Source organism: Temnothorax longispinosus, chromosome 11 (assembly GCF_030848805.1).
Source record: "Temnothorax longispinosus isolate EJ_2023e chromosome 11, Tlon_JGU_v1, whole genome shotgun sequence".
Taxonomy (NCBI): Eukaryota; Metazoa; Arthropoda; class Insecta; order Hymenoptera; family Formicidae; genus Temnothorax; species Temnothorax longispinosus.
The window spans coordinates 869,523-892,732 of NC_092368.1; the positions used below are offsets into that span (position 1 = coordinate 869,523).

General features: G+C 42.9%; 3 protein-coding genes across 6 annotated transcripts; 1 reads left to right on the forward strand and 2 right to left on the reverse strand.

Moving 5' to 3' along the window:
- Nucleotides 1–205: 205 nt before the first annotated feature.
- On the forward strand, nucleotides 206–5,901 carry Rox8 (TIA1 cytotoxic granule associated RNA binding protein Rox8). Of its 2 annotated transcripts, XM_071793708.1 has the most exons (4): nucleotides 206–1,830; nucleotides 2,168–2,464; nucleotides 2,634–2,891; nucleotides 5,440–5,901. In XM_071793708.1, the coding sequence occupies exons 1-4, from the start codon at nucleotides 1,243–1,245 to the stop codon at nucleotides 5,482–5,484; spliced, it is 1,188 nt and encodes a 395-aa protein (XP_071649809.1). In that variant the 5' UTR covers nucleotides 206–1,242; the 3' UTR covers nucleotides 5,485–5,901. The 2 variants fall into 2 exon arrangements, with proteins under 2 accessions (XP_071649809.1, XP_071649810.1); XM_071793709.1 differs by having other exon boundaries at nucleotides 2,634–5,901.
- A 140-nt stretch (nucleotides 5,902–6,041) lies between these two features.
- Spas (spastin) lies at nucleotides 6,042–14,863 on the reverse strand. 3 transcript variants are annotated; one of them, XM_071793695.1, is made up of 8 exons: nucleotides 14,554–14,863; nucleotides 13,729–13,914; nucleotides 13,493–13,663; nucleotides 12,596–12,868; nucleotides 11,131–11,486; nucleotides 10,679–11,010; nucleotides 10,257–10,567; nucleotides 6,042–9,904 (listed from the first exon to the last, which is right to left on the reverse strand). In XM_071793695.1, the coding sequence occupies exons 1-8, from the start codon at nucleotides 14,702–14,704 to the stop codon at nucleotides 9,741–9,743; spliced, it is 1,944 nt and encodes a 647-aa protein (XP_071649796.1). In that variant the 5' UTR covers nucleotides 14,705–14,863; the 3' UTR covers nucleotides 6,042–9,740. The 3 variants fall into 3 exon arrangements, with proteins under 3 accessions (XP_071649796.1, XP_071649795.1, XP_071649797.1); XM_071793694.1 differs by having other exon boundaries at nucleotides 13,729–14,696; XM_071793696.1 differs by lacking the exon at nucleotides 12,596–12,868 and having other exon boundaries at nucleotides 13,729–14,696.
- Nucleotides 14,864–15,105: 242 nt separating this feature from the next.
- Mus201 (rad2 superfamily protein mus201) lies at nucleotides 15,106–20,704 on the reverse strand. The gene is made up of 9 exons (XM_071793693.1): nucleotides 20,152–20,704; nucleotides 19,763–19,938; nucleotides 19,087–19,524; nucleotides 18,763–18,979; nucleotides 17,278–18,677; nucleotides 17,089–17,187; nucleotides 16,786–16,999; nucleotides 16,403–16,639; nucleotides 15,106–16,309 (listed from the first exon to the last, which is right to left on the reverse strand). The coding sequence occupies exons 1-9, from the start codon at nucleotides 20,237–20,239 to the stop codon at nucleotides 15,492–15,494; spliced, it is 3,687 nt and encodes a 1,228-aa protein (XP_071649794.1). The 5' UTR covers nucleotides 20,240–20,704; the 3' UTR covers nucleotides 15,106–15,491.
- Between the last annotated feature and the right edge of the window lie 2,506 nt (nucleotides 20,705–23,210).

The window sequence follows — 23,210 nt, forward strand, 5'->3', positions numbered from 1 at the left end:
TCTTTCTCCAACGCCCAATGTATATTTATTTCGTTTTTCAGTTTAGCATTTTTTGGAGGAATTTCAAAAGTTTCAAGCAACATACGAACAAATCTCGTGCTACACCGCGTCGATCCCAGTTCAGGAAGTTCTTAGAAAAAAGAACAGACCCGTGGATCACGCGCGCGGCAGCGCCCTCGTAAGGCATCATTTCCACAGCCGGGGGGGACCAATTTCCGTTGTGACGAACCGTCGAGAGGGACGAGGGACGGAACCTCGAAACGCGCCTAGTGAATTTTCGCGAGGCCGATGGTTCGCGCGAGTTTTCGCGCTACCTGTTACGAGAGCTCGACGACGGGCGGTACGAGGACACGTGTCCCATCGGCGAATTTCGAGCGTCGGTAGTCCCGAATTAATCTCCACCCGGTTTCCCCAGGTTGATCGGCGGCCAGGTGCCGGGCGCGCGCGCGCGTCTTCAGCCTACATACATACCGCGGGGGGATTCGTGATTTCGCGGAAAAGCGGGCGCGTCCGGGACGTTTTGCGGGACGCGTCCAAACGCGCTCTCTCTCTCGCGTTCGCCATCGCCCGCGCGCCTCGCGAGAGCCAGCCAGCCAAAAGGGAAAGCAGCGAGTGGCCGCGCGAAGCGGCGTGACGCGGAGCGGAGCCGGAGCGGCGCGGCGTCCGGCGTGGCGCGGCGCGGGGCGGCCATTTTATGTTAGTATGACGTAGAGGCTGGGTGTAGCTTAGCGTTCTTATTGTCGGTGTCCGTGCGCGCGAGCGAGCAAAGGAGAGGACAAAAAAAAAACCTAACGGATCGGTAAGATCCTGGCGGTGCGCCCGGATGATGTTCGATGCCCTCGCGCGAACGATCGGGCCCGCGCGAGTGATGTGAACCGCCGCAGTCGTCGGCAGCGATCGCGCGATTCCCGCGGATAACCAACCCGTGTGAAACTGGTGTAAAACGCGTGTGACGCGTGGAGGATTATAGGAGCGCTGGACGACAGTGGACGACAGCGCGGAACGGTCGAGGGGGACTAGAGGGGAAAGTGGGAGCGAGGAAGTCGAGCGAGCGAGCGAGCGAGCGACCGTGCGTGCGAACGAAACGAGTAGCGAAAAACGTACGAAACGAAACGAAACCGGGCGCGAGGCGCGAGAGCTCGTCGAGGTGATCCTGCTGGCGAGCGAAAAGTGAAAGTGGTGCCGTTCGCCGCGGCGGTGTGGTGCGGTGCGTCCGTAGCATAGAGCGCGGGTGCGCGAACCATGAGCGAGGAAAGCAATCCGCGCACGCTCTACGTGGGCAACCTGGACACCTCGGTGTCCGAGGACCTTCTGTGCGCGCTCTTCTCGCAGATCGGCGCCGTCAAGGGATGCAAGATCATACGCGAGCCCGGCAACGACCCGTACGCCTTCGTCGAGTTCACGAATCACCAGTGCGCGGCCACGGCGCTGGCCGCCATGAACAAACGGTCGTTCCTCGAGAAGGAGATGAAGGTTAACTGGGCGACCAGCCCGGGCAATCAGCCCAAGCTCGACACCAGCAATCATCATCACATATTCGTCGGCGATCTGTCGCCGGAGATCGAGACGCAGACGCTCAAGGAGGCGTTCGCGCCCTTCGGCGAGATCAGCAACTGCCGGATCGTCCGCGACCCGCAGACGCTCAAGAGCAAGGGCTACGCGTTCGTGTCGTTCGTCAAAAAGTCCGAGGCCGAGGCGGCAATCAACGCGATGAACGGCCAGTGGCTCGGCTCGCGTAGCATCCGGACCAACTGGTCGACTAGGAAACCGCCGCCACCGAGGTCCGAGAGGCCGCGGCATTCCAACAATAGTAAACCCAACTACGACGAGGTACGTAATCGCCCCGGTTAACCCCCTCTTTCCCTTCCCTACCTCCCGCCACCCTCCCGTCGGCGAACGTAACCAACAATCTTTACCGTTACTTCGCCGAAACGTGACCGGTTTGCGTTAGCTCCGCTTCGGACAAACGTTCCGATTGCTAGATTTTACTCTACGACGATGACTTGACAATTGACTCCGATGTAAAAGAGTCGGGACGTACGGCTGCCTCTAGCGATTCGGGATGAGAAAGCAAGAGAATCTCTATTTATCTGTTACCTCTCGATCGACGCTGAGTCTTCTCTACGTGCTAAGATCTCTCATTGTTCTTCTCATTGTTTTCCAACAGGTTTATAACCAAAGTAGTCCGACCAACTGTACCGTGTACTGCGGGGGTTTTACGAACGGTATCACGGACGAGCTGATAAAGAAAACGTTCTCCCCGTTCGGCACCATTCAGGACATAAGAGTGTTCAAAGACAAGGGATACGCCTTTATCAAGTTCACGACCAAGGAGGCCGCGACGCACGCCATCGAATCGACGCATAACACAGAAATCAACGGGAGCATCGTTAAATGTTTTTGGGGGAAAGAGAACGGCGATCCGAATAGCGTGGGTCCTAATGCCAATCACCAGGCTCAACAGGTTACTGTTTATATACTTTTGAGACTCTTATCGAAAGCTCTCTCTGTCTCTCTCTCTTTCTCTACTTTAGATCTATGCAAATCACTTAATCCTTTGTCATATTGGCTAATAATATTCTACATTTATGTAGAATTATATAAATGAATGATTAATCTTTTTTTTGCGACAGGTGACAACGGGAGCGGGACAATACGCGTACGGCTACGGCCAACAGATGGGTTATTGGTATCCACAGGGCTATCCGCAAATGCAGGGACAGTTCTTGCAGCCCGCTCAATACTACGGTCAATATTACGGGCAACAGGCTCAATATATGAACAGCATGAGGATGCCCGCACCAGGCGCGGGGGCCTGGCAACCGACGCAAGCCACCGCGGCACCGCCGACGGCGAGTGCGCCCTTGCCACCGGGCCAGCAGCCCACTATGGTAACATACACCATGCCACATCAGTACCCCACGCAATGAAACTGATCGTTGACCGGCTAATTGTTACGTATGATAATAGTTGTCCCGGGGGTTATTCGCGAAGATCCGTTCCGACATATACCTACTTCAACATTTTTACATTCGAGTTTTCGGTGAACGCAACGCGCGAGCTGATCGTTTCCGAACGCGATTGAGATGCGACTTCGCTTTGCAATAGAAGAAAAAAAAATACGATTGGTATTCCGGAGTTTTTATTTCTTTCTTTCTCTCTTTGTTTGTGCGCACGATCGATTCGTTCCAACGGCTGAAGGACGTTGTTATTTTTTTTTTCCTCCGTTTACCGTCACGGGACGGGCGCGTAACGTTATATCGAGACGTAAAATCTCACGTAGTGACGATGCTTCGACAATGCGGCGCTCGTACGACGAGTATCGTCGCTGCACACGTCTCGGTTCAGCGCTAAAACTCCGATCGGGATTTCGCGATTTCCGCATTCTAGATATACATATATATAACGTTGAACCAGGTATATCTCCAAACTTTTCCTCGCGGCCTTCCCCTCCCCCCTTGCCCCCCCACGAAACTCAAAACCGAGCCCCGCACCCGTTGTGCTGCGCAAGTGACGTATGTATGCGGCAAATCTTTGCGTTGTTGATACCTTTTTAATATTTTTGCCACTGACACCTCGACTCTCAACTCCTACTCCCCCACTTCCTTTCAAATCTCGGATCGTCGATGAACAACGCGCGCGACGAATGTTCATTTGAGATATACAAATAAAACGGAGAGTAACTGCTAATATCGGACGTAGTTAGTAAGGTAGAAAACAGAAGCGAGATTAGCTAGACACGGCGCCTGTGATGTAGCTAGACTTTTGGACGCGTGTATGCTAAAGGCGTGTGCGGGGCTCCCCTAACAAATAAATTCTGCGAGAGTTGAGTAAACGAGTTACAACTTTATCTCGTTGTGTGATATTTATCGTCGGTGGTTAATGTATAAAATTTTGCTATGATTCTCTTCAGAGAGGGGTAACAGAAGGGAGAGAAAAAGAGAGAGAAAGAGAGTATGTATGTGTGTGTGTGCGTATGCGTGCGCGCGCGTGCATGTGCGTGCGTGAATTTTTTGCTAAAGACATCATCAAGATAACACGAATCGAGATTCCCTCGTACACGAGTGCAAGCTCAAAATACATTAATTGCTGCGATGTTGTACGTTAAATGGTACGCGTCGGCTCGCACTCTCTTCGTACACCCGTCACTATACTTTCGGTGTGTGTATCTCGAACATTATGCTCCATCCGCAAATGAACAAGGTCGCGATGTACACGTTGCGCTTACCGGTTTCTTTTCTTTTCTTCTTTTTTTTTTTCTCTTACGAGAATGCTCGTGGTTTTGAGAAAAGGAATAAATGTAGGGATCGATCGCCGCTGGTGCGACGAGGGTACATAGCTGGAGAGGTCCGAAGAGATATCGGACATTAACGTACTCCATCGTCATACCGTAACGTCAATGACTCCTCGCCGTTGTATAGACGACCTAGCTAATCGAAGAATAATAAATAAATGTAACTTAAGTCTAACGATAATAATAAACGAATAAACGCGCGCGTACTTCCATCGGGGATATTTTTCTCGAGCGAGGGGACGAGTCATTGATGAGCCTGGATGGATCTCGGGACCTAAGACGCGTGTATGAAAATTGAAAGCGTATATACGCGTGTTTGGTTACTTGTTACGCGGACGTCGGTAAACGGTAATCTTTGCTCTTTGCGACGGAACGATCCGATTGACAATCGTGGATATAATATTACGTACGGTTTTTGCGAATTATTATTGTCGTGCAGGTCGTGGACGCGATTAAAAATGACAACGTGACACGATTCGATTCCCTCGTGTCTTCCAAGTCAACGTGTAACGGAAGTTCGCGTGGCACAATTAACGATAGTTTGCTTTCGTTTCTCTTCGCGGTATCCCGCGCTGATCGCTTTTGTAGGGCTCGGGGTGATTCGGCCCTCTAAGGCTACCGATCGGAAGAGATTTAGCGTACGTTACATAATTCGGGGATACGCAACATCCCGAATCGGGAATTAAACCATGAAGGTGTCGACGCTAATTGCCAAGGTATCAATTAACGAATACATCTCGTAGATGCGACATCGTTCATCGTTTATATATATACTGCTCCCTTTATCAATTTGTTAACAAAAAAGAATCGATGATTGGAATCGGTCTCGGAGTACGAGACTCAAAATGCGCGAGAATTTTGTAATTTTACCGGCATATGATGAAACTGCGAAATTATATAATTAATTAATTGGTTATCTCGGTGCCTTAGTACCTGGACACACGAGCCCTACCAATTACACGCGGTTGTTTTCTACGAAAAACAACTTTTACTAGATTCGCGCGTGATTTTTTGCGTGATTGCGTCGCGTCCGTTGCATTCTTCTGAATGGAGTTCAGGTTCCGATTATACCGTTCCGACGGAATGATAAAATGTCCTCCGTTTGCAGAACGACGGAACACTGTTTCATTTTCATTTTTTCGCAGAGATTCATAAAAAGGAGAAGGATCGAGATGGATTATTTCCAATGATGTTTGACATGTGAGAATGCTTGTCGCCGCCTCAGTTCACCACCGACGGTAAAATGCCATAAAAAAAATTTCAAAACCAATTTGTATAAAGTCAGTATATAAACGAGATGCGAGAGGTAAACGAGGGAAAAAAAAAAAACAAAATGAGTGGAGCCGGGCGTGGTAACGATTCGATTTTGGTTGCGAATAAAACGATATCGAACCGGAGAGCCAGTTTAAAGGGAGAACGGAGTTGCCTGCGATGTAATCGGTAGAAAAAAATCGATAAGAGAGGAAAACAAAAAATGTTATATAAAGAGTAATTTAGGTACGGCGGGGTTTTGAACCCACGAAGATGCTTAGGATAATGTTATCTTATAATAAAAACAAATTGTCCTTTTGAATGAAAAAAAAGGAATAAATATTTAAAATACATAATGTCGTGCGTTATTTCGTTGATCTCCAGCTAACTTCTTCCACTTGCGCTGATCTATCTACCTTTCTTCATAATTATCGAATAAGGTAAGGCTTACGTTAATCGCTATGATATACTTGGCGTAAAATTAACAATATCCAAATACATGTAATACGGTTTTATTTTGCAATCAATACACTCTTACAACGACCATCCGCAATAACTGGAAAGATATTCTCGAGGAATCACTTGCGGACGTTTCAACACGACGATTCATGCGAAAAATAACATTCATATCGCTTTATTACGCCAAGGTTTACGACCTTTTCCGGTATTCGCATAATAGTACCATCTATTGATAAAGGAAAAAGCTTGGAACATTGTAAATAATTATTTCCTACATGATGTTCCTACGAGAATCATGCCTCTTAAATGTCGGACTAACGAAATGAGGGAAGAAAAAAAGAAAAGAAATTGCGAGTCGAGCATTTTTAAAGCTTCGCTTGTGAGAAGAAGCGCGAATATGGGGAAATAATTTGTACGCACATTTATTACATGTTTCAAAAACGCATTCCTCGAATCAATCACCGATGAAATACCGTCGTTTTACAGTTTTGTACAATTCTGCCGTACTAATCTTACATTAGGGATTTAATCGAGTTACTATGGTGAACATCTATTGGATAGATATGTAATAATTACTCTGTTGGACGTTGACTACCACGGTATAAAGATACGCTTATACTGTTCGTGAGTTCGCGAATGTGGATGAATATTGAAAGGCAAATACGCATACGTAGGCAAAAATGAAAGAATTTCATGCTCATTGATGATGCAAGAAAAGACCATGGTGTAATTTTACTTTAATGTTTCGATACAAGGGTCGTTTCGCCATCATCAACCTTCGCGAACTTACGAACGTTAGAATAGTATACATTACCAAAGAACACTTGGTAAAAATTTTACGTGGCAATCTAACGTGTAATTTACAATGTAACTTACTGAAAGTACTCTATAATACTGCTGGATGTATACGGGTCACACCTTTCTCTCTCTCTTGGAACAGATTGATTACAAGTTAATGAAAATCATGAGTAATTTGATAAATTTGTCACAGGAAAATACACCAATATTAATTAATGGGTTGTGGATACAATCACTTGTAAAACAGTTAAATATGACGCCAAAACCACAGAAAGATAATATTTAACAGGGAGAAGTCTCTCGCATGCACAAACATTTTCCTTTTTAACTTGCAGCTCATGTATTTACCATTAGATTAAACGGTATAATATTTAGCGTAAACATTATACCCGATTATTATTCTTACTCAATTTTTTGTTTTACCGTTATACGTTATAAAAGTAGCAAAATAACTTAATCAAGGCTCAGCGTGTCCCACAATAGAAGGCCAGGGTCTTTGAATAATTCATCTTCATATGCGAAACAATTTGTTGTGCAAAATCATCATAAACTTCAAACTTAATATAACTAACGTAATGCATATTTTGCAATATGATATATAATACAACGTACAATATTATAATCTACATAGGCAGTGCGCAAAGATTAATATAAAAAACTAATATCACAAAGTATAATTTGGAGATAAAACTGTCGAGTCAGCATCGTGCGACGATGCCGAAGCTCCGTTCATATGTTAACGCGTTAAAAAGAGAACACAGAAATAAATCGAACCCTCATCGCGGCATCGTACGCTCCCATCTAGAAAAATTAACAAATTTCCCGGAAAGACCCAGAATTATGATTCACGAGAATATTTGTATATATATATCGCATTCTTGTGTGCATTTAAATACATATTAAAGCGCCGCGAAAGTATCAAGTTTGTCGTCGCAGTAACATCACAGCTCTTGAATGCTGTTTAGCATCACACGATTTTTTTATAAATTACAACAGTGCGAATCTCGAAATGTCAGATTTACGCGTCGCGTCGCGAAGTAAAGAGTTACATTTTACCTCTTATGCTTTACCTACTATGGAATATATCTATTTAACGAACGCATCGTGTTCTATTTCATACACAGAGAGGTTTATTGTTAAATAACTAATAATTTTCTTTGCAAATAACATCTTCTATTCTTCCGCTGTATCAGAGGAGAATTGTATGCAGTGAAACTCATTGGAAAATAATGCGCTGTCTAATAAAGTGTGTTACGGTAAATCTTATACTCTACAAAACTACTAGGGACGTTACCCTACCACTACGATATCACGGATGATCGCCATTGATCCGGGATGATTAATCAATTCGTATTATACTGTAGTTGCAGCGTATTATAATATAGTTCCGTGTTGAATATATTAATTTGTTTAATACATTATACATGCATAGTTATTCTACTTTTGAGCATCGGAAGCAATAGATAAATGTCATAAAAATCATGTGTTCATGTATGTTTTATATTTATATGTATATATATGTTGATTTCTTTCATTCTCTTGTGTATACGATAACAATGTTTGTCGAGCTTACGCGTAATCCTTATAGATAAATACTTAGGATTTCATATAGCACAGATTAGATTCTCAGTTCGTTGTCTTATAGAATTTTGTATTAAAACAGAATCTCACATTCTCCCCTTTCCTCAGATCATCGCTTTTTTTTTCCTTTGCACGTGGGTCTTTACATCGTGATGGCCGCGTGACTCCTAACGCATTATATCAATAAATATCAAACGAATCTTCGAAATGGTATCAAACGTAACAAGATTAACATTCGAAACTTCACTTGAAGGGCGCAACTATTAGTGCAATTTATACAAAATCGACGCGCGTAAGATGAGATTCACTATTTTCCGTTCGATTTCACGGATATTGCGGAGATACTTGTTTGCATATTTGTATATTCTATTATGTCATACGAATATGGTAATTACGCAACTATAATGTCTTCTTCTTACATGTGTCATTGATAGATCATATTTTTTATTATCTGTTTTGGACGTGCACCGTTACGTTTGCAAATGTAGTCTTTCTATTGCTGCTCTAATAACGAGTCGGGTCATGCGTATTGTATTCAACTTGCTCGTGTCAATTTTATAAACGACAATAATTAAAAGTATTTACAACTTTAAAAGGATACATTCCCTCTAACTGCAGAACTATGTGCTCTTAATCACATTCTTTTAAATGCTTATTTTCAAGTGTCTAATGCGTTAATTGCCAACACTCTGATATTAAATGCAAATTATCGTAATAAGCAGCACTGTATTTGTACGGATTTCAAATGCCAACTGTTACAAAGGAACTATAAATCGTAAGGATAATGAGTATATAAATAAACATAAATAATAAAGACGCGCCTTCTTCAATATCGAACTGGTAAACATTAAAGCTATGTATTGAACTGTAAATTGTAAGTCCGATCTCACGCCGGATATAACACATGGAGCACATTATATATTTTATAAAATTAATGCGAAACATATTTTTCAAGATACATTTGACATTAAATCATTCGAACCTGAGCCCAAGTTTCATTTGTCGCAAAAGATTCGTTATGCGATTACTAAATCATGCTAAGTTTAATGTGAAATGCGATAACGATGAGTAAGTATGTCGACTTTTCATCACAAAGACAAAAATCCATTAAGGATTTGAAGGACAATATCTTCTTTAGCTTTTCACTGCCGTCTTTTTCGTAAACATTAAAATTGTTTGTAAGGCAGGATAAAAATATAAGAACCGTACTATTGTGTTGACATTCGGGATTACATGGTTCTTTACACATGGTTTCGATACTTTGAAACGCTTCTAGTCCCGTTCTAGTTTGCAGATTAAATTTAACTGAAACGCACGATTATTTCTGGAGCCTCTCGCTCGAGCGGCTTATCTCAAATCAAAGACTCACATCTCCGTATTCGAAGTTCCATTTCTCATAGGCAGCTAAACTTGCCGGCGAAACGGATCTGCGAATTCTCTTTAGGGAATCACGGAAATCTTGCATTGTGATATTACGAACCGAATTGAGGTCCAATTCCTTCACCTGATCTGGATTCAGTTCTGAGAACGATACGATAATACGCCTTGTAGTTAAACCATACAGACAAGATGTAACAGATCTACACTTTCAAAGCGCAACAAAAAAATTTGATGAAACTTTCTTCAGATTTTTATTAGACTTGACTTTGAGTAAATTAAATAAAATTTTTAAGAGTTTGTCGCGGTAAACATGCAGCAAAATTAACTTTTATCGCTGGAAAACAGCATGTGTGCATATATTCAAAATGATGAGACATAATATCGTAAAGAATTATAAAATGAGTGACCAAGTGCATATCTTCACTCATAATATAAGACTGAAAACGAATTTAAAAAAAAGCGTACAACAAATACGAGAAATTTAGCAATTTACCTCTGATAGGCCCAAGCGCTGCGTCTTTAGCTAATCCAGTTAAATCGCTTCCCGAGTATCCCTCCGTCACAAGTGCCATCTCGTTCAACTCTTCCGGCGTCAATGGATCATTGTGTTTGGCCAAGAGCCTTCGGAGTAACACAATCCTCGTCTGTAAGTCGGGCAACGTAACATACACGCGTTTCGTGAATCGCCTTAGTGCAGCCTCATCTAATTCCTGCGGTCTATTTGTAGCAGCCATAACTAGCACTCTCTCCTCTGGATTGCACGGCAGACCGTCAAACTCGACTAAGAATTCTGTTTTTAGCCTCCTAAAATACACGTTTAATTTAATTAATTTGATAAATCGATATAGCTCTCTTATCGATACATTGTCCGTGTGTATAAACGGACAGAGAGAGAATGCACAAAGGTATATATACCTCGAAGCTTCGTGTTCGTTATCCTTTCGCTCGCTCAACAACGAATCCACCTCGTCGATAAAAATAACGGAGGGCTGAAACTCCCGCGCGATAGCGAACAGAGCCCTCACTAATTTCTCACCCTCTCCGACGTATTTCGAGGTGAGACTAGCGGCGGAGATTGAGAAAAATGTTGCGTTGCACTGAGTCGCAACGGCACGCGCCAGCAATGTCTTTCCGTTTCCCGGTGGCCCGAACAATAGCAATCCTCTCGCGGGCGTTCGCAGACCGGTGAATAACTCAGGTCGCAGCGACGGTAAGATCACCATCTCTTGTAAAGCCTGCTTCGCGGTCTGAAAGTTGAAGTTGAGAGAAAATATAAATAGGGACGAAGGCGACGTTTCTCGCGATATTATAATCAGTAACCAAGCGACGATAGTAACGCAACCGTACATCGCGACGGAACGACGTACCTCTTGACCAGCGATGTCTTCCCATTGCACCGGCGCTCCTCCCTCCAAGATCTCGTCGAGAATCACTTGCGCGAGTTTTGGATCTACGCCCTTTAAAATAGGTACTTTTCTGGTTGGCGTGCTTCTGTTACTGTTGGAGGTAGTGGGGGTTCCTGGACGTCGTATAGGCGAACCGTTGCCCGGCACAGACAGCTGCCTTTTCACAGAGGGTGGTGTGGAGGACGGTTTGATAGGCATGGTTCTGTGGCAAGGTTGAATAGGCGTCGATCTGCCCATGCTCCGAGGCAACGTCTGGCTCTTACTTAGGGGTGTTCCTGTCATTCGCTTGCCAGGAACCGATAGTTTCCTGCCGGATGCTGAAATAATGCCGGTACTTATCAATAAAACTTAACAAATGGCAATTTATAATTTGATGACAGTAAAAGAATGACTACTGGTAGTCGATTAATTAAAAGAAAATTAAATGCAGATCTCGCGTATCAGTCTAGTGGATAAGAGGGTCTATCGCAAAGAAGATAAAAGTAAGAAAAAAAATATATTTACAGCCAAGATATATTTGGAACATTGTTATTTGTATCCTTTGATTTGTATCCTAGTGATAAATAGTAGGAGTGTATTAAAAATGTGACTTTATCCCGATAGCAAATATCTCGTTAGTTAAAGCGTTAAAAACCATTTTTTAAATGTTGGAATTTATGTTGAGATAAAATACTTCCTACTATTTGGGTGTACTTTACTAAAATTGCAATTACGTGTGTTGTATTGTGTTGCTTCGGTCAAAAGCAGAATTAATATATATCTAATAAATTGCAATATAAAATTCAATGCTATAAAACACGTTTACAATATTTATGCGACAGGTGTAATTAAAATTAATTAGCAAGGAAGAATACGCGTACGTTTTATAATTTACGTTTATGTATTAAAGATCAAATTACTTATAAAAATATCGATCTTTCGAACTTTTGTCTCGATTTAAAAGATTAGTGAGGAAAGAAAAAGATACGTCGTCTCATCACATTACCTTATTACTAAATCGCATAAATATTAAGTCTACCAAAAAATTATAAAACATTTTCAAATGTGTGACTGCGATGGTGTGACGTGTATATGTACGTTTTAATCATACGTCTGATCTGTCTTCTCGTGTGTACTTAATAAATATAAATTTAGATCTTTTAATCTACTTGTAAAGGCGTTTTGATGAAAAAATTTCATCGCGTTTAGTAAGCGGAATGCAGCAGTTTCTAAAAATCTACGGCAACACGAAGAGGCAACTACGATAAATGCAAGCCTTACATTCTTCTATCTCATCCTTTCTACGTCATACGAGTGATGTGCACGGGGCTAAGATGGTACAAGTATCTTTTTTCAAATGAACAACGACTAGGTAGCATTACCGTGTTATTTACTTGCATTCGACTCTCTTTCGCACTTAAGCCCAGAATCTCAGACGAAACAATACCTTCAGTAGTATGAGCGAAACAGTTTTTTGGTGAACGTGGCCTTAACTTGGGAATCTGGGTACACATAGTCTGTCCGGCGTTAACTGTCGTGTGTATATTGTTTGTGTTCTTATTGTGATTAATGTTGGATGAAGTTCGAGCGGTTTGAAAAGTGTGCGCGTTGCGGCGAGCCCTCAGATGCTTTCCCGGATGTTCGCCGTCCGTTTTATTTCCAGGTGCGCGATTGTTGATACTATTGTTGATATCCAGCTTTCTCAGCTCACGCACACTCACTACAAAAAGGAAAAGAAAACATTCTCTGCCATGCTGCAGTAAGGCTATAGACAGCTAAAAAAGAGAGAAATCAGGTTTTAAGAAAGATCTTTCGGTCGTACCGCGAGTAACAAAATATACCGATATCGCCGAGTTGTCTCGAAGCAAAGAGCGCGCGCGCGCGTTTCGTGAGATTGGGCCCTCAATCTGCATCTTGTCGATGCAGACCGACGTACAATAGCGCGAACCCTCATTTACCCTTTCTTCGAATACCCGCGAGAAAATGCAAAATAAAAACTGATCTGTGCTCAAGGTAAACCATCTAGGAAATTTTACAATTACACGCGGGCATGCGTACACACACATACGTACACGCGCACACACGCTCGCGCGCATGTATGTCTCGTAAAAAAGTAAAAATAAATTTGCACACACGAGCATGCTAGATACATAATCTTTCGCTTGCCATTGCCAAAGGTTTACCTGTGGACACCGTTGCCGAGATAAAGTATGGTGCATAGATACCGATTAATTGATATTCGCATGAAACGAAACTGTCTGTACCAGTAAGTAAAGTAAAGCTTGGAGTAGCTTGAGAAACGCCAATGTGCGGAGCAGGATGCGTAGCAGCGAGATGTACTAACCGAGGAAGTCGAGCCTGTCCTTCGCCATCGCCAGATTCGTACACATCTTGTCGTGGAGTCTCTGCGCGTGCTCCCACACCTCGCCGTGTCCGCCGTTGCACTCCACAGCTATTCCCTTCTCCAATTCTCCGATTCCCTTTTTGTACAGTTCTATCGCCATCTCCTTTTGTCCTGTTTGAAACCAGTGCAAGATCAATTAGAGAGAACAGTTGGTTAAACCGAGTGAAACAACTTACCTTCATTGTCCTCGTCGATCTTGAGCGCTTTGCTAATAAACTCGAACGCTCGGCGATGATGGTGCTTTTGCTTGGCCAGCAAAGGATCCCCGGGACCAGGTCCCATGGGACGTCTAGGCACTTGCGACATGACCTCGTTCTCTATCCGATTACCATTGATCAAACGACCATCCGCCGGGTTCTGCCCTACAACAATCTCCAATTGACAGGTCTGCTTGGACGCCTGCCTGCGCTGGATCAGCTGGGACGTGGAGGTGTACAGGTACTTGAACACCACGAACAGCTGATACAGCAGGGTGCGCAGCACGTTGAACAGCAGGATCAGCGGAAAGGAGACGATGTAGAGATTGCGCTTGTGCACCGACGGCTGGGCGCCGTCCAGGAAGCGGTGGTGGGTGTGATGATAGTGATTGTGACGGTGGCCGGCGCAGTGGCTGATCGTCGTCGTCGTCTTGTCGCCGTTCTCGCTCTTGGTCACGCACAGCTTCTTCGGCGACTTGGTGCCGAATTTACGTGTCGGGCGCGTGCCATCGCTGCAAGACATCTCCCAGGGATGGGTTTCGCTACGTTCGCCTCGGTACTGCGCTGCTGCGAGCGGCCGTCGACGGTGATGATGGTGCTCGCGACTGGTGGCCGTGCCGACATCCCCGACGCGGCGGTCGTGAGAGAGAACGGCAGGGACGAGGTCGGGCCGGTGGGACGACTTCTACATCGTCCACGTTCCCGTGGCACGGGGGCTGCCGGCGCCGCGTCCGCGACCGCAGGAGGCACTGGAGGGGGAGGAGGGAAAGACGCCGCGGAGAGTCGCGTTGTTGCGAGACTTACGAGACTCACGGGATACCTCCTGGTAGACGAGACGACGAGACGACGGGAACTGGGACGAATCGATCTCGCGCCGCGCCTCTCCCTCGCGTCGTTCCTCACCCGCGATGCGACAACCGGCCAAGGGACGCGAGCGTCCGTTCAGCTTGAGCATCGCTTGTTTTGGATCCCACTGCCCACTGCCTTGAACGCGCGCGCTCCGCTCCGCTCCTCGCTTCTCCCGCGATTCGGTTTACTTCTCCCAACCACCCAACTTCTCCCAAAGGAACGGAGCGATCGGTACCGCCGGTCCCGCCGCCCCCGCCGGTATACTATTTATACCGTAGCGACGCTCGGCGTCGAGACGCCGAGATAAGACGTCGTTATGTACGATCGATACCATTAGCAGAGAATCAAACCCTCCTCAAACTATCATGATATATTATACAACATATATTTATATTTTCTTTTTATATAGTTAATTGCGCTGCGTAATCAATAAATGAGATCAATAAATAATCAACTTTTATGCAGAAAATAATATTTCGTGTAATATTCATATACATATACATAGAATGCGTAAAGAAAAATTTTAATGAGCAACAAGTTTACAATCTTCTAAAAAAATAATAATAAATGAATAAATAAATTATGTTATGTTGTACAAAATTAATAATTAATTAATTTATTGCATTATATCGATGACATAGAAACCTAAAAAAATATGTTGTCGGTAAAGTAAAAGTGTATTATCGCGTATTATATCAATAAAAAATAATTTACACCCTTGTAATGGAAAAAAAAAATGTACAAAAGGGTCTTCGACTAGCTACCCCGCTATAACTTATAACTAATACTTTACATTTACATTATAATAATGGGATATATATACACGACGTAACAATACATTTCAAAAGAGTATTAAAAAAAACGTGCAATTTTCCTTCTTTTATCAAACAGGTCTAATTACTATCGCTCTCTGATAGTTCTGCCTGTTCTGTGACTTTTCGTATCTTACTTTTCATCTTTCTCGTTTTGCCTAAGCCTTGTTTCGATTTTCTAAATACTTCTATAGCGTGCAATTTCCTTTCTAACGCACATTCCCTATCTTTCTCTCGTTGCGGTATGTATTCCCTGGTAGGTTTCTTCTCAGCAACGACTTTAACAAGTTTCTCGGGGATGGTGCTTGTTTTAACAGGCGGTGTTCCCTCACAGGTCGATATTTCGAGTTCGGTAACTGAATCAGTAACTGAATTCTTTTCCTCGCTTGACTTTCGGGTAGCATTGCCCTTTTTAATTTTCTTAGGGAGAGGTTTTCCATTAACGTTGTCGACTATGTCGCCATCCGTATCCACGTTATCGCTATTTAATCTACGCAAGGCCTGATTTTCGGTTGACTTTCGGGCAGCACCGCTCCTTTTGATTTTCTTAGGTCGAGGTTTGCCGTCTACGTTGTCGTCCACGTCGCCATCCGCATCCACGTTATCGTTATTCAATCTTCGCAGGGCCTTCTGCACTCTCTTACTTAAGCTCGGTTCGATCGAGCGCGGAGACGCTTTCGCTTTAAAGTACATGTCCAATAATTTTTGATTCTTGTTTTCTTCCATTCTCCTCAATACCGGTATCATCGTGTCGTCGAACTTGCCCTTCGTCCATCCAAACTTCCGCCTGGTGTAGTCGCAAAGAAGCACGACGTTCGGCTTACCCCAGGTAAAAGTTTCCTTAGATTCGTCGACCGTGGGAAAGAGATACGCTTGGACAACCGCTTGATTTGGGAAATCTGTAAAGTAAGTAGTCGGTCACGCTACTGACGATCACATATTTCACTTACTTTATTCTTTATCTGTCGTTTCTGGGTGAGACTACCGCTTACCTCTGTCCAATTTCGCGTTTCGCAATTTATTGCGTAAACCAGTTTTCCCAGGAGCGAAAACCATTCCCTTTTTTATCCACGAGCAAAAATTATGCAACCCGTGTAATACGTTATCTCCATCGGCCGGAAACGCGGCTAATATTTCTAGCGCGGTAACTGGTCCAACGCCAGTCACCCCTGCGGTATAATCACTGCCAACCAAAAGGGCCAATTGTATCAATTGATTGCGGCTGAGTTCTGCAATATGTAATTGTTTTGTTATTAAACCTATGACACTTGATTTACATATAATTTCTTATAAAATTAATATATATACAAATATAAATATATCATGTTAATGCTACTCTATATCTTAAGATAGCAATAAATGTAACGATGCTTACTAAAGTGATGTTGAATATCACAGGCACGAAATTGTAATACTTTTTTGTTATGGTTGAAAAAATTCTTATATACGCATTGGCCTCCAAAAAGCCAGATATCAGAATCGTCTGTAATTGTGCCGTCGGTTAGTTTGATTTGTTCCAAATACGCGCACTGTGCTTCCGCTTCCATGGGAGCTACTATGTACGGTATGCCGAACAAACGTAGCAGTTCCTATAAACAAATATAATATGACGCGTGCAAAACAACAATTCAAAAAGGTACGACGTACATAGCTCTCTATATGTTTTCAATTTTCATACCTGTGCATCGATTTTAATTTGGTCAGAAATGTTGGTAGCTTGCCTCTCGAGTTTGCCAATGCTTCTTGCGAGTTCTTCCTGCTCATCCTCTAATTGTCCCTGTGATTAAAAAATACTCGTATCAGATAAATGAATAAAAATACAATGAAACAATTGTTTAGCTGTTTACAGGAATAATGTTGAGTTTACCTTCAATTCTGTCAAATCTTTTTCATTAGTGGGTAATACTACTGCTGGCTTCTCCTGCGTACATTCGTGAAGAGGACTAGGCGTAGGCGTAGGCGTATCTGTATTATCTCGCTCTATTGATTTATCAGAGTTCTGGGTGTCGCGTATTTTGTCTTCACCATTCGACATATTCTCGCTCAACTGAACATTTTCTGGCAATTCGGTTTTTGTTTCTTCCTCGATCGATTCCTCAGGTATGGTATCCAAGAAATTATGTTTGAAATTATTACTGTCTTTCGAAATTAATTGTGTTCGGTGTTCCCCGTTCACCGTATCGACAAGCTGTACTTGCTCCGGACTCCGAACTGGCGCAACTCTCTCTTCATGTACATTCTCAAATATATCGGCAAACATATCGTCCTCTGGTTTTTTATTGGACTTGAAAGTTATCTCAATATCCTTTCTTTTCGTGATATTCCTTGAAATGTTCATATCGGGTATCGGGACATCTTGTATTTCGATGAAATCGTCAGAATCGGAATCCGACGTATCTATCTGTGTTACATCGTTAGACTTCGCGGCAGGAGAACGTTCCTCAGGTATTATTTCTTTGTCCAAATTTGAGCTGTCGGACGTTATAATATTTAAAGCCTCGGCATTATCTCTTAATGGTACAATTTCAGCAAGATTATCCGATTCTGGACTAGACGGAATCGATTCAATGGCCGTATTCTCTTCAGCCGTATGTGCATCTTTCATGCTCTGTGATTCCAAAACTTTCTCACGATTTTCAAGAAGTGTTGACATCGATTTATCATCCATTGGACTAGACGGAATCGATTCAATGGTCGCATTCTCTTTAGTCGTACATGCATCTCTCGTGCTCTGTAATTCTAAAATTTCCTCGCAATTTTCAGAAAGTGTTGACATCGATTTATCATCCATTGGCTTTGTGGTTTCTGCCAGCTCTATACAATTATCTTTCGCGGGTGCTTTTACGCTTTTATTTGCAGTTTTGTGATTTTTATCTTTATTACGTTTAATAAGATGCATAATTTGATTCTGCGACAAGCCGCTGTACTCCAACATGTATGCTAATGCAGGATTTGTCTTATTTTTCCCCGATAATGCCAATGATTTGTTTGTATCATTTATATCATCTTCGTTTATTTCATCTTCGGATTCCCAATCGCTGTCAAACGTGTATTCATTTATATTTTCGACGATAGGTAGAGAATCGTCATAGATTGTGAAATCGGCCTCACTATCGGAATCATTTAATTCATACTCGTTAATGTTTTCTGCGATTGACGTGGTATTACTTGGGCCAGCAACAGGTTCAACTTCTTCATTCGCATCCTGCAACTCACTTCTATCCACCTCTGATTCGCTCGGAGATTTCATTGCTAACGCGTTCTTGTCTGCGTGAAACAATATGTACAATTCATTATAAAATATACCAGAAGAGCGAAATAACTTCAACGTTTCAACGTTTGATGCGCATACCACTGATATAAATCAATCTAGTTGTATTATCCGCGGCTATTCGAAAAGCCGCGTCTCTGCCCTTTGTGTCAACGCCTTGTTCAGTCAGTAGTTTGTCCAGCTCCTCCAACGTCAGTGTCTTTCCACCCATTTCCTTCTCGGCGGATTCTAAAGACTCCTGCACGTGTCTACGTTTGAGCAACCGTTTCAACTGGAAGCCTGAGAACTCTTGCGATTCCTACGAATACAATATGTTTAAAACATACATAATACAACATACATAATACAAAATTTACTTGAAACATATGATATGCATGATTCATAATCTATCATATTTGTACATACTTGAGGCATCTCGTGCAAACGACCCCAGGAATTTTGTTTCCTCGTTTCTTTGAGGTCAGTGAGTATATCGTAACGAACATCCGCAGGTAACGCTTTAAATTCGTTGCTGGTTACATCAACGCTATGTATGTTTCCCATCCATTTAGATTGCTTCCGCGGACTCAGTTCGGCAAAGGAATCGTCGGAATCGTATTCATCGTCATCGACATAACTCTGCGCGTTGCTGACACCCGGCATATCGGGCAGAGCGAACATATCCTCGTCGGAACGTTTGGTTTGCATATTTATCGATATTTGCATCGCCTCGCCATTCCGATCCTTGGAATCCTTGTTGAGAGCGGTTTTTACAACGCTGTGCCTTATCAAGTTGTGTATCAAATCCGTCTTCATCTTCTGCGCCTTACTCGTGGCAATAGATTTCTGCTTCCTGCGCGAGGCCTGCGAACACAAAAGAATTGGTGGAGGCTCTTTTCTCACTACCTGGTTCCCACGGTGAGCTAATTAAGTACGAACAATATTATAATCAAGATAGAAGGAACAGTTTAGCTTGCGCACGTAAATGCATAGCGCACAAGTTTCATACAATATATAACACATCTCCTTTGCGTTAAACGTACGAGTTAGGGATCGTTAATTATTCGCCGGTTAAAGAAAATGTAATCCGTTGCGTATTTACAATTGTGTTTTTCTTGAGCATGGGTACGCCTCCGTCGAAGACGAAGACGGGCTTGATCTTAAAATACAGGAGTTTGCATATCCTGCTAAATAATCCAAGCAGATGGGCGTTAGGTCTGGGAGCGCCATGACGATCCTGGTATCCTTGCAACACTTGGTACATCCATATCGATATATCTGTGTAAAAAACATATAATATAAATGTTATGTAAAAGTTTGCTGTTCTATAATTGTACTTCAGAGTGACATTAAAGTCGAACGAGTAACGGACAATCTTGTCTCGCGTTTCCAGAACTTATCAAGATCTTTTAACTTTGGAATTAAATAGGGTTCAAAATTATATTCGATCTTTTGCAATAAGACTTGTATATCATAGATATCGATACTCGCCGATCGCCAGGACCTTGCCCTCGAGGCTCTCCAAGGGTACCGGCTTTCCGGATGCGTCGAGCAACTTCCACAGGCCGTAAACTCCCATTATTCAAGAGACTGACAGAGAAACGCGCACAAATGTGTCACTAAAAGGCACACAACGCAAACGCGACGTGACATTTCTTTCCCAAGCGTTCCATTATCTTTTTATTTTATCTACCGTGCGACATACGATTATTAACCTAAAAGTAGGCGATTAACAAGTCGGACTCGTGCATATCACGGACTGTCACGACAGTGCGAGAGTAGTGAGAGTACGGAGATTCGTGAAAGCACGTGTTTTAATATTTTAGCGTCGACCTCGGTCGACTTCGGCGGGCGAATACGCCGGTTACAAAACGGTCGCGGTCAGCTGACGAAGGTAGCTGGTAGCAAACGTCACGTCTCACGTCATACTCGGCACGCGGTCGGCTACACCTCATCCGCCAGTATCTGCGCCTGCACCTGCGCCAGCATACGAGTAGTCGACTCCAAACTCGACGAGTCGCTTTGTCTATTTTTACCGATTTAGATTAACTTTGATCTCGGTTTAATTTACTTTTTATCTTCTTCTAATTCTTAGAATTCTAAGAATTCTAAGAATTAAACGAAGATAAAAAATAAGTTAATTTAGATAATTAACTTTAATCTCGATTTGAAATTTTTTTTTTATTTTCTTCTAATTCTTAGAATTCTAAATCTTCTAATTCTCAGAATTCTAATTTCTCTTATTCCAACTCTTAGATTTCTAACTCTTAGAATTCTAAGAATTAGAAGAATTTTAGAAAAAGACAAAAAGTAAACTATAAACCAATATTGAAGTACTGCATTGGTAGAAACGGACATTAATTTAACATTTTGCAATTTTTTACACGAATGCTCTGGCTACACTGTCAGTATTTGAAAAATGCTAATTGCATTTCCGAGATGGTTTTACGCAATCTCGATTAACTCGTTCGACGATCAATCGTCCGAAAGACGTATTCGGTGCGCGGTGCGGAACTCGAGACAAATTTGAATACGTTGCCTGTTGAACGCACGATTAATCTAGCTTAATCCGATTAACGATCGGAGAACGATCGCGTAATGGCGAGAAAACGCGTTGTTTACGCGCGACGTTGCGCGTTCGGCGCGTTCTAGAACGTTATTGCAGCACGCGGCCGAAGCCAATTACGCGTCGTTGCTCGGCATCTCATTTATTCCTTCGGGGAAATAATAATAATTGGTATCGCGCAACAATTACAACAGGTAGATCGTATCGGGATCACGCTACTCGGGATCGCGAGTACAATTCCGCGCGCTCGCGCCCGTCATCTTCGCGCCTCCCGTAAAAAGAAACGAGCGTGGGAATCGGGATTCGGGCCTCGGGTAAAAAAAACTCGGTTCGCGGTCGAGCCGCGTTCGCACGTACGTACGGCGCTCGCCTATCGCGCGAGAATTTACGTTTCTCGCCGGCCGAAAAGGGATATAGCCGAGCCGAGAGAAAAAGTGTATCGCCGCGCCCGGTGGTGGAAGTCGCGCGTCGAGGGACCGTGATTTAGCGATTTTGTGCCGGTTTTTAACGCACGTCGGGCATTTCGCACGGATGAAAGAGACGGCGATTTGTTTATTAGTTGAAGATTTTGTTCGTTTATTATCATGTATTTTCGTTGTTTCGCAATAACCCGTTTACGTTGAAATATAGAGACTTTTTGTCTCTCGATGATTCACGCATCCATCTTCTCCCTTCCCCCTTCATTTTGCGACTCATTATAGTTGAGAATCAGTAGAGTCAGCGCGATGCCGATATATTCAACGATATAGATTACATGAGAAGCAGAAATGACGTTCGAGGCGATCCGCCTCGAGGTAGAAAGCCGCTCGCGCGGCGAGCTTCGCGAAAATGTCGAAAATTATATCGGCGAATTAATCCGCCGTGAAGTGATGAGCAAAGAGTCGCGGAAGGGCGCGTGCACGATAATTAAGCAATCGCGTTCGTTCGAAGTAAAGAAGCCGTGAAGTAAGTCATCGCGTGATGTAAAGCGAAAGATCGTGTCGGCGAGAATAGAAGAAGCCGCGTTTACATAATGTTTTCCGTGAATCGACAATTTTTCGGGCGACCGTTTTCAACGACGAGAACGCGACGCGTCGTCTAATGTCCATTTCTATTAATGTATTAATTTTAATAATCTTTGCTTAATTTATACTTTTTACCTCTTTCTAATTCTTAGAACTGAAAGCAGTTTTAAAATTGTAAATTAATCCTTTTATCCAAAGGTTAATGTTTGCTAACTTCACGTTGTATAATTCTTTTTAGACGCGACAAAAAGTTGAGTTATATATAGAAGATTAACTTACTTCAAGAACTCTCTAGAAAAAGTAAATTAACTGCCTATTCTATAACTCAACTTTTTTTCGTGTGCAAAAAAATTTTTTAACGTGTAATTAGCAAACATTAACCTTATTGGGCAAAACTAACTAATTAATTTACATTTTTTTTTATTTTTTTCATTATAAAGGAAACTATTTGTAACTTGAAATAAGATGCCACGCGCTAAGCTGCAAAAATAAAATAAGACTTCAAAAATATAGGTATAATTAAATCGAGATTAAAGTTAATCTACATAGAGATGAACATAATAAAGGTAATCGCGCCTAAGTTCAGTTGGCAACGAGATCGATCAATCATCCTATACTCATGTCTGCAATTTGTAAAAGAAAAATCGATGGTAAACCCGCAAAATTACATAGTCGAAAATGCTTTCTTTTCAGCAACAAGATCTCCGGAATGCTGTACGTTGAATAAAATTGAAAAGAAATAGATTCCGTATCTCGTTCGGCACTGTCTTGCGACGGTCGCCGAGCAAAGATCGATGGCGGATCGAAATCTCGAAGGAAGGTAAAAGTTGTTCAAAATATATCTCTCTCTCTTTCTCTCTCTCTGTTTCTCCCTATCTATCTATCTCTGGTCCTCATACGCACGTCCCCGGTGTTATTACGCATCAGCATCGGCTGCCTGCACCTCTCGCACACGCGGATCGCGCATCACGCGGACACGA